This window comes from Dryas octopetala, chromosome 8 (genome assembly GCF_963921425.1).
Source record: "Dryas octopetala chromosome 8, drDryOcto1.1, whole genome shotgun sequence".
Classification (NCBI taxonomy): domain Eukaryota; kingdom Viridiplantae; phylum Streptophyta; class Magnoliopsida; order Rosales; family Rosaceae; genus Dryas; species Dryas octopetala.
In genome coordinates, this window is record NC_141373.1 from 13,173,411 (window position 1) to 13,182,899 (window position 9,489).

General features: G+C 36.1%; 2 protein-coding genes across 2 annotated transcripts; both read left to right on the top strand.

The window, feature by feature from the left end:
- The first annotated feature begins 949 nt into the window (after positions 1 to 949).
- Positions 950 to 5,432, top strand: LOC147277377 (Pentatricopeptide repeat (PPR) superfamily protein). The gene is made up of 4 exons (XM_086254633.1): positions 950 to 975; positions 1,929 to 1,973; positions 2,650 to 2,719; positions 2,844 to 5,432. Exon 4 carries the CDS (start codon positions 2,857 to 2,859, stop codon positions 5,194 to 5,196), a length of 2,340 nt encoding a protein of 779 aa, XP_086110759.1. The 5' UTR covers positions 950 to 975; positions 1,929 to 1,973; positions 2,650 to 2,719; positions 2,844 to 2,856; the 3' UTR covers positions 5,197 to 5,432.
- LOC147277378 (cytosolic Fe-S cluster assembly factor NBP35-like) lies at positions 954 to 7,503 on the top strand. The gene is made up of 6 exons (XM_086254634.1): positions 954 to 975; positions 1,929 to 1,973; positions 2,650 to 2,719; positions 5,439 to 5,477; positions 5,600 to 5,701; positions 6,421 to 7,503. The coding sequence occupies exons 4-6, from the start codon at positions 5,441 to 5,443 to the stop codon at positions 7,350 to 7,352; spliced, it is 1,071 nt and encodes a 356-aa protein (XP_086110760.1). The 5' UTR covers positions 954 to 975; positions 1,929 to 1,973; positions 2,650 to 2,719; positions 5,439 to 5,440; the 3' UTR covers positions 7,353 to 7,503.
- The last annotated feature ends 1,986 nt before the right edge of the window (positions 7,504 to 9,489 follow it).

A 9,489-nucleotide genomic window follows, 5' to 3' on the forward strand; every position in this document is an offset into this window, starting at 1 on the left:
TTTCCCCCTTAGATTTTGATGGATTTAATGAAATTCTATAAGAATCCACAAAATTCATGAAATTTGTACGAGTCTATAACTCCTTTAAAATCTCAATTGAATACACATCTTCGCCTATTACCAATTGATTTTGAATTGAATACTCTGATTTTAGCACATATATAATTAAATGTTGAAAATGAGGGCATACAGCTTGGACAAAATTCATCTTAGAGTTTGAGAAGCTTTAGATCGATATAGTATTCATTGAATTGATTATTTAAACATAAAGAATGATTCATGACATTTTATTTAATGAAGCTTACTTCATATAAGATTTCAACATTTTAAATCGTTTATTTTTTAGGGATTCATTAAAGGATTATCATTATAAAAAATTAAGTAAATTGAAAACTATTTACTAACAAAGATTAAATGTTCAACATTTCAAGTGTTTATTTTGTCGATCATTTAATCCTTGTAGGTAAATGATTTTAGATTTACTTAATTTTTTTGCAAAGATAATCATTTAATAAAGACCTACAAAATAAATAATTTGGATTGTTGAAATCTTATATTGAATAAGCTTCAGTTAAAAACTTGTCTAAAAAATTGTGTCAAAAATATAATGCCTTTAAATATTACGTAGGAAGGGACTAATTAAAGAGATTATTAACATATTTTAGAAGACGAGGAGACATCAACCTAAAACAGCAGGTACATACAATCTAAAGAACAATATATAACAACTTAGGATACAATCTTTAACTTTTTGGGTGCTGCTTACTCCTGAACCAAGCAACAATAAGCAGTCACAAGCTTTCCCCCCTGCAAAACTAAGAAAACGACACCACTCTTCGTTCTCTCTCTGGTCTCTCGCTCTGTCTCAGCTCTCACTCAGTCTCAAGACTCTCAACTCTCAGTTCTCACTCAGTCTCACCACTCACCAGGCATCCAAATCATCGCCTTCAATCTTTATTTTCCGCATATGGGCCGGTATTTCTCTTGAATCTCTTCTCTTCTTTTTTGTTTCTAAGTTTAATTTAGGTTTAAATGTTCGGGGATGAATATAGTTATTTAGGGATTAAATTTGAGTATTTAGGTTAGGTTTAAATGTGAGAACTGAGAACCCCAAGTGAATTTAGGGATTAAATTTAGGAATTTCTTATTTTGTTGGATTTTATGCCCAAATTCCCAATGACCAGACCCATACCCATTTCAATATTACCCAAATTCTTAACAAATCACATTTTTTTAAACATATAGCTTTTGGTTCTCCATTACTAATTATCAGTTTCTATACTTGCGTTGTATATGCATATGGGGTGGGGGTGCTGACTGACTGGTGAGGGGCAGGAAGAAAGAGCAAGTCCATTATTCCAGTTCACTTGTATTGTATAATTATATGCCTTCTTGTTACTTAGTAAAGTCTAACTTGTATATGTATAGTCTCCAGTTGCTGAATAGCACAAGCCATGGGCCGATGGCCCTAAAAGCATTAATAAAATTTTAGTAAAAAGAAGACGAAGTTTGGTCCTGTAGAGTGTGAGAGAGTATATGATGTCCTAGCATATGGACACTTATTTCATTAGTAACAACAAAATAGATTTAATTCTCATGATTTTCATTGCTGCCTCCCAAAAGAGAAGGGGAGAATATATAAAGGTGGAACTGCCCTCCACGCATAGGTAATTGAAAAGTCTCAAACTGATACATTATCCTCATAATAGGATCAGCCATGCGTTTAAAACAATAAATTGCTTTTGCATTTATTATAGAGAAAATGAACCATCTCTAGATAGCTTATTGATCAGGACCAAGTTCGGTGTCAGACACACTGAATTTGGATTTCCACTGAATTGAATGTTATGTTTTCATCCATGGAACCATTCAATTTATTGTAGCTATAGTTTCCACTTTTGATAATCTGTTCATGTGTATTGTGACAGTGTGGCTGCGATTGATGATTTGAAGTCTAAAGTTGAAAAGGACAGGTAAACTGAAAATCTATGGACTCACTTTCTTGAACCAGTTAATCATAATGTATTTCCTGTTTGTTTTCCTTGTTAAAATCTACTATTTAAGTGCTTTTTGTATGATTGTGAGACAAAGTTTTGCCAAATCACTTTCAAAGAGCTCAAAAGAGGTATGTGGAGAAGAAAGGAGCTAAGACCTTATGGGTCTAATTGCAGTTACTTAAAAATGATTCGTTGCATCCTTATGGGTCTTTTGCTTAATTGAATAAAAAGGAAAAATTAAAAAGATCATATGCCATTCATAAGCCATCATATGTGTATTATTATCTGAAGTATCAAAACTGCACTTTCTTTATTTGTTTTGTATAGAGAAATTCAGCAACAACTCCTCTCATTTGATTATCTGCATATGATGGACCATCATTTTAATTAATCAATTAATTAATATTACTCCATGTTTCAACTCTCTGAGGAAAGATATCAAAAGATTTTATACATTTTCTGGTGACAACCCCTTATGGGTATGCTTTTTTACTCTACTCAATTAATTAGTATTCCCATGAACCATTTCTTTGGTTTTTGTAGGACCCTTTTGCTGATCTTGTTAATTTTCATGGTTTTTTTTTTTTATTTCTTTGGTTTCATTTAATTAGTATTCAGAAAATTGATTGGAGTTAAAATTGTATGCTTTTAGGTTCTTAAAGATGACTGATTAAATTGAGCAGCTGTACTTTGGTGTTCTAGCAAAAGTTGCACTCAAAGAGGTATGTATAAATCCTAGTGAGTTATTTTCATATTTATACTACAGCCAATATATACACATATGTTAGTTTCAACATGTGACATTAATTTATTACAAATATCAACTAATATGCCAATGTATGACAGAAGAAATTCATCCATGTTCATGCTCAGCCACAATCCCATCTACCTCTTCAAACGCATTCCCTCTTCTCTTCCATTTTGCTCACTTTCAACTCCCAACTACCTCAACTGTCACCTTGACTCCTTCCTCTCCAACCAAAGCTCTACTCTCCGATCTCTCTCCCAGTCCCATGCTCTCATTATCACCTCCGGAAACTCAAACAACATTTTCATAGCCGCAAAGCTAATCTCTCTCTATGCGTCTCTCACCCAACCCATTTCTTCCACCGAAGTGTTTGCTTCAGTTTGTCTCAAAGATACCTTTCTTTGGAACTCCATAATCAAAACCCATTTTTCCAATGGCGATTACTCGAAAGCCATTGGTTTCTTTTCCCAAATGCGAGACTCAGATTTTGCTCCTAACCAATTTACTCTTCCAATGGTGGTTGCCTCATGTGCCGAGTTGATGTGGCTAGACTATGGCAAGAATGTTCATGTGGTGGCTTCGAAACTCGGGCTCTTTGCGGGTAATTCAGCAGTTGGGTCTTCTTTTGTGTACATGTATTCGAAGTGTGGTCGAATGGGGGATGCATCTCTTGTGTTTGAGGAAATTACTGTTAGAGATGTGGTTTGTTGGACCGCGCTTGTAATTGGGTATGTGCAGAATGATGAGAGTGAGAAGGGTTTGGAGTGTCTTTGTGAGATGCATAGGATCGGTGGCTATGGTGAGAGGCCAAACTTTAGAACATTGGAGGTTGGGCTTCAAGCTTGTGGGGATCTGGGAGCTTTAGTAGAAGGTAGATGCTTGCATGGTTTTGTGGTAAAAAGTGGAATAGGGTGCTCTGAAGCTGTTAAATCTTTGCTTTTGTCTATGTATTCCAGATGTGGGACACCTAGTGAATCTTATCTTTCTTTTGGTGAAGTGAAAAATAAGGATCTTCTATCATGGACGTCAGTTATTGGTGTTTATGCTAGATCTGGGTCAATGGCTAAATGCGTAAGTTTGTATTGGGAAATGCAGGATAGTGGTACTTTCCCAGATGAAATTGTTGTCACTTGCATGCTTTCAGGTTTTAGAAATTCCACAAGTATCAATGAAGGAAAGGCCTTCCTTGGATTAATCATAAAGCAAAATTATGCACTTAGTCAAATGGTGCATAGTGCACTATTATCCATGTACTGCAAGTTTGGGTTATTGACTCTTGCAGAGAAGCTCTTTAGTAGGATGCAGCATTGGAACAAAGAATATTGTAATGCTATGACTTATGGCTATGGTAAGATGGGACTCCATGCAAAATGCGTAGAACTGTTTAGGAAGATGCAACATCTAGGTGTTGAAGCTGATTCTAATAGCTTGGTCTCTGTTATCTGTTCATGTAATCAGTTGGGAGTGATCCATCTTGGCCGATCACTTCATTGCTACATAATTAAGGTGTTTATGGATGGCAATGTCTCAGTAGCCAATTCACTCATAGACATGTATGGAAAAAGTGGTTATTTGACAATTGCATGGAGAATTTTTTGTGGGATACATAAAGATATTGTAACATGGAACACATTGATCTCATCTTACACTCACAATGGGCATTATGATGAGGCCATAGCCCTATATCGTAAAATGATTGTAGAAAACTTGAAGCCCAACCCAGCAACTCTGTTAACAGTGCTTTCAGCTTGCTCTCATCTCGCATCTCTGGAAGAAGGAGAAAAGGTTCACTGTAACATTAAAGAAAGACAGCTTGAGATCAATTTATCCCTTGCCACTGCATTAGTTGATATGTATGCTAAATGTGGGCAACTTGAGAAATCAAGAGAATTGTTCAACTCAATGAAAGAGAGGGATGTTATTTCTTGGAATGTCATGATCTCAGGTTATGCAATGCATGGACATTCAGATTCTGCAATAGAAATTTTCCACGAAATGGAAAATTCAAATATTAAACCAAATGAGCTTACCTTCCTTGCTCTTCTGTCAGCCTGTAATCATTCAGGGCTTGTTGAAGAAGGGAAATATCTGTTTGGTAGAATGCAAGATTATTCTCTAAGACCAATTTTGAAGCACTATGCTTGTATGGTAGATATTCTTGCAAGGTCTGGTAATCTGCAAGAAGCTGAAGATTTGGTTCTGTCAATGCCCATTTCTCCTGATGGTGGTGTGTGGGGATCATTGTTGAGTGCCTGTAAGATTCACAATGAAATTGAGATGGGTCTAAGGGTTGCTAGGCATGCCATAGAATCTGATCCAGAAAATGATGGCTACTATATAGAGCTTTCCAATCTGTATAGTTCTGTTGGAAGGTGGGAGGAGGCTATAAATGTGAGAAAAATGATGAAGGTAAAGGGCGTGGGAAAGACAACTGGTTGGAGTGTGGTCTAACTTGTGTAATTGTTTTTCACCCTTGGACTTGATAAGTTTATCCACCTCATATGCACTGAAAGTAGTGGAAAAGGTTGATCCTCATATGTACTGAATTTTGCTCCTCATGAACTTAGAGGTCCACCCCAGGGTGGCCCAAGTACTGTACATTCAAGCAAACCCACAAATTGACCTAAACGCTACTTTTTAGTCCTTACATAGTTACATATCTATGACCGACTCTCTCTCTTTGTAAAATACAGGTATGGAGAACGGTGATATTCCTGAAGACGCCAATGAACGTAAGCCTTTCTTCACAATTAATGCCTATAAACCCTGAGGATTACTGGGTTTTGTTCAGTTGGGATGTCTTGATTTATACTTGTTATTGTTATTTTTTAAAATTTGTGGGGGTATTTTTCAGATTGCCCGGGTCCTCAATCCGAGTCTGCGGGAAAATCTGATGCTTGCGAAGGATGCCCGAATCAACAAGTTTGTTCTACTGCTCCAAAGGGCCCTGACCCAGGTTTCCTTTCTCTCTCTTGTTGCTTATTTGCTACAGCTAGGCTTTGCTTTTGGTCTCCTTTATCTCCAACTTTCAGTTGGATTTGGTTAATTGTTCAACTGATTCTTGGGAAATTCTTTCTTTTCTATTGATGTGAGTTGATTAACCATGACCCATTTAGAAGAACAAGCAAAAGTGGATGCTTTATGTGACTTTTATGGCATTGATGGTCGCTGATCATGGAGTTTTAAAATGATTTATTTTACTTTTATTTCTCCCTATCTGGCCCTGGTCAAGTTGCGACATCTTAATGATAGCATAATTTGTTCACTGAACTGTACTTGATACATTAAGTGAATTTTCTAAACAAAATTTCCTCCATATTCGGCCCTACTCATGTTGTCGCATCTTAATGATAGACAATTGTTGCACTTCTTATTAGTTACAAGTTGCGGTAATAATTCTTTCTGTATCATAGAACTTAATGTTTGATCAAAGTATGAATTTGATGGTTACATTTATCAGTAGCTGGGTTGCTAGTTTTCTTTCTAAGTTTCATTAAGAAATTATTACAAGGCGCCAAATCAATAACCCATCTGTGATTTTCATCCTTTGTGCAACTGTGCAAGTTTGGTCCCATGCAGACAACAATTTATTTTTATCCTCCTTACTAAAATTCTCTTGAATGACTCAAGAATGATGTGCTTTTATCTTCATGATTTGTATATGTGTTTTTGCAGACTTGGTTGCAATTGCAGAAAGGATAGCCAATGTAAAACATAAGATACTGATTTTATCAGGAAAAGGTGGAGTTGGCAAGAGCACATTCTCTGCCCAGCTTTCATTTGCACTAGCAGCTATGGACTTCCAGGTGGGGCTTCTTGACATTGACATTTGTGGCCCAAGCATCCCAAAGATGCTTGGCCTAGAAGGCCAAGAAATCCATCAGAGCAACCTTGGCTGGTCTCTTGTCTATGTTGAGTCCAACCTTGGTGTCATGTCAATTGGGTTTATGCTTCCAAACCCTGATGATGCTGTTGTATGGAGGGGGCCACGCAAAAATGCATTGATTAAGCAATTTCTGAAGGATGTTTATTGGGGTGAACTTGACTTTTTGGTAGTTGATGCCCCTCCTGGAACCTCAGATGAGCACATTTCAATTATTCAATACCTAGATGCTGCTGGAATAGATGGTGCAATCATAGTCACCACTCCACAACAGGTCTCCCTGATTGATGTTCGGAAAGAAGTTTGTTTCTGCAAGAAAGTTGGAGTTCCGGTTCTTGGGGTTGTTGAGAACATGAGTAGTTTGTGCCAGCTTGTGATGGATTTCAAATTTTTGAAGATGACAGAGACAGGTGAGCAAGAAGATGTCACAGAATGGTTTAGGGAGATTCTGAGAGAGAGAGTGCCAGAATCATTAAATATAATAGCTTCCACTGAAGTGTTTGATAGTAGTGGTGGTGGAGCTGCAAAAATGTGTAGGGAAATGGGGGTACCTTTTCTGGGGAAGGTACCAATGGACCCCCAGCTTGGCAAGGCTGCTGAAGAAGGTAGATCTTGTTTCATTGATCAGAAAAATGGGGTGAGTGCACCTGCACTGAAGAAAATCATAGATCAAATGTTGGAAAATCAGGGGATATCTAGAATGGTGGTAGATGATGCTGCATAGGCGATTGGCATCACCAAGTCATCTTGGCAGATAAAGATTTTGTTTGTGTTACCTGAATTGTATGAGTATTTTAGTAACACAATTTTCTTGACCATGAATACTTGTAATTATTGTATTAGTGTTTTTCTTCTTTGAAGTTAATTGTTATATAGAGGCTCCTTGGGAATTATATGTGTTGTTGAGGGAAATTTGGAGTTTGTCTTCCAAATTTGCAGAGATGAGATGGTCAAAGGTGAATAGGAAAGCTAATGGGGTTGCAGATTCAATCTCAAAGCTAGCTAGAAGGAAGATGTGTCCACAGGACTGGGTTTCTCACCCACCATCTTCTATTGTTGGAGTTCTTCTTTCTGATGGACTTCCTTCTGATTAGCTCGTATATAGAATTCTTTGTATAGCTGTAGTTAATTGTAGTTGATTTGTTTTTCTATTGTCATTTTGTCTTCTCTTGTAATTGGTTTTTTTGTGAAATGAAATGTTCTTTGGCCAAAAAAAAGAAGTTAATTGTTGTTTAATTTTGCCTTCTTGAATCATATAATATTTGTATAGGGTGATTGTCTTTGCATAAAGTCGCGCATCATTTGACCTTCACAGACAAGAAGCATCCTTGATTTTTGCTTTTTAAGCACCATTCGTGGGCATGTTGCATACAAATGCAATTATACAAGAAAAGATTTTAGGAAAATGAATCAAACTTAGGTGTTGGAGCCAGACGAGAACTCCTACTTTAAAGGTACATCGGTTAGGGCTACTAGATCACGTCAAGTAAGGGTTTTTCGACACTTTAATGCAAACAACCACGACCGGAAAAAATGACCACGTGGCACATAAGTGACATTTTTAATGGGTAAATTGACATTTCACGTATTGTTTAATTCATATAATGTTAATATGAATAAAATGATTATCCAACAACTGCCCATTTCACCTATTTCCAAACTTAAAACGTTTGGAAATAAAAAAAGAAATAGAGAATTGAGCAAAGAAATTTTTAGGGTTTTCTTATTCCAACCTTTGGCAGATTTTGCCTTTAAGTTTGTGATTTCATAGAATTTTGTGCAATTTCATGAAATCTTGCATTTTTTACTGCAAATGAATAACTTGTCGAGTTTTTTTTAGAGAGGATGGAGATCCTCTAAACTATAGTATAAGTGGTCCATATATGTTTTATATTCTTGTTTTGGGTGTTTCGATAAGCTGTTATGATATTTTGATGGCATGTTTTAAACTTTAAAGTATGTGTTATGTCAAATGCTAGCTTATTTTGAGAAGTTGACGTGGAAGTAAAGCTAACTAGTGTTGATGGGTTAACTTGATGTGATCCTGGTACTGTTTTGTGGTGAATGGTTTTAGACATATGATGACAAATAGTAGTGCTATGTGAATGAAAAAAATTATGTAAAAAATATAATTCTATGACTATATGAGCAAAAGCCCCTATCATGATGAATCCTGCTATGTATTGGTGATGAGTATATAACGCATACTGAGTCTAGATTTCCATTTCTAGACTTCATCATCCCAATGCTGATTCGCCTGAATTGGAAAATATTGATGTTGGTGAAGGAGAACAGCCTAGAACAGTTGTCAATAGATTTGTGAAGTATAGACCTCATGAACAAAGGCAGAATCAAAAGAGATGATGGTGGTAAGCCACCAAACGTTTCAAAGAGTGTTTTGTGGAAAGTCACCGACGTTTTCAAAGGGTGTTCGGTAATTGTGAAGGTGATGGTGTTTGGTAAAATTGGGTGTGTGTGAGCTGTTCGTTAGATTTGAGTAAAGGCATTTTAGGAAAAAGTGTTGGATATGTTAATAATTTTTATAATTTTAAATTTAATGTTGGGTATATAAAGTGTATTAGGGATACTGATAGATTTGTTGAAAAAATTCAATGTCAGACCACTATTACATTCTATTACATTTTTCATTAAAATTGAGGGTATTTTGGTCTTTCTATTTTGGCTGGAGGTTAATGTTCATCATCTTCAGCCTCAAACTTCATATTTTTCAATTTTTATCTTAACTTCACCCTTATTTTTAACTCATCAAATTTTCACTAAAATCAACAATATTTAATTTTGAAGTTATGAATCTCCTCTTTACAAATCATATAAAAAGAATTCAAAACAAAGGTATAAAG

Bases quoted from the DNA above. Each gene is read 5' to 3' on its own strand.
- LOC147277377 (XM_086254633.1), top strand. From the start codon at position 2,857: ATGTTCATGCTCAGCCACAATCCCATCTACCTCTTCAAACGCATTCCC.
- LOC147277378 (XM_086254634.1), top strand. From the start codon at position 5,441: ATGGAGAACGGTGATATTCCTGAAGACGCCAATGAAC. The intron at 5,478-5,599 runs GTAAGCCTTTCT...GGTATTTTTCAG, and splicing joins TCCTGAAGACGCCAATGAAC to ATTGCCCGGGTCCTCAATCC. The intron at 5,702-6,420 runs GTTTCCTTTCTC...GTGTTTTTGCAG, and splicing joins TCCAAAGGGCCCTGACCCAG to ACTTGGTTGCAATTGCAGAA.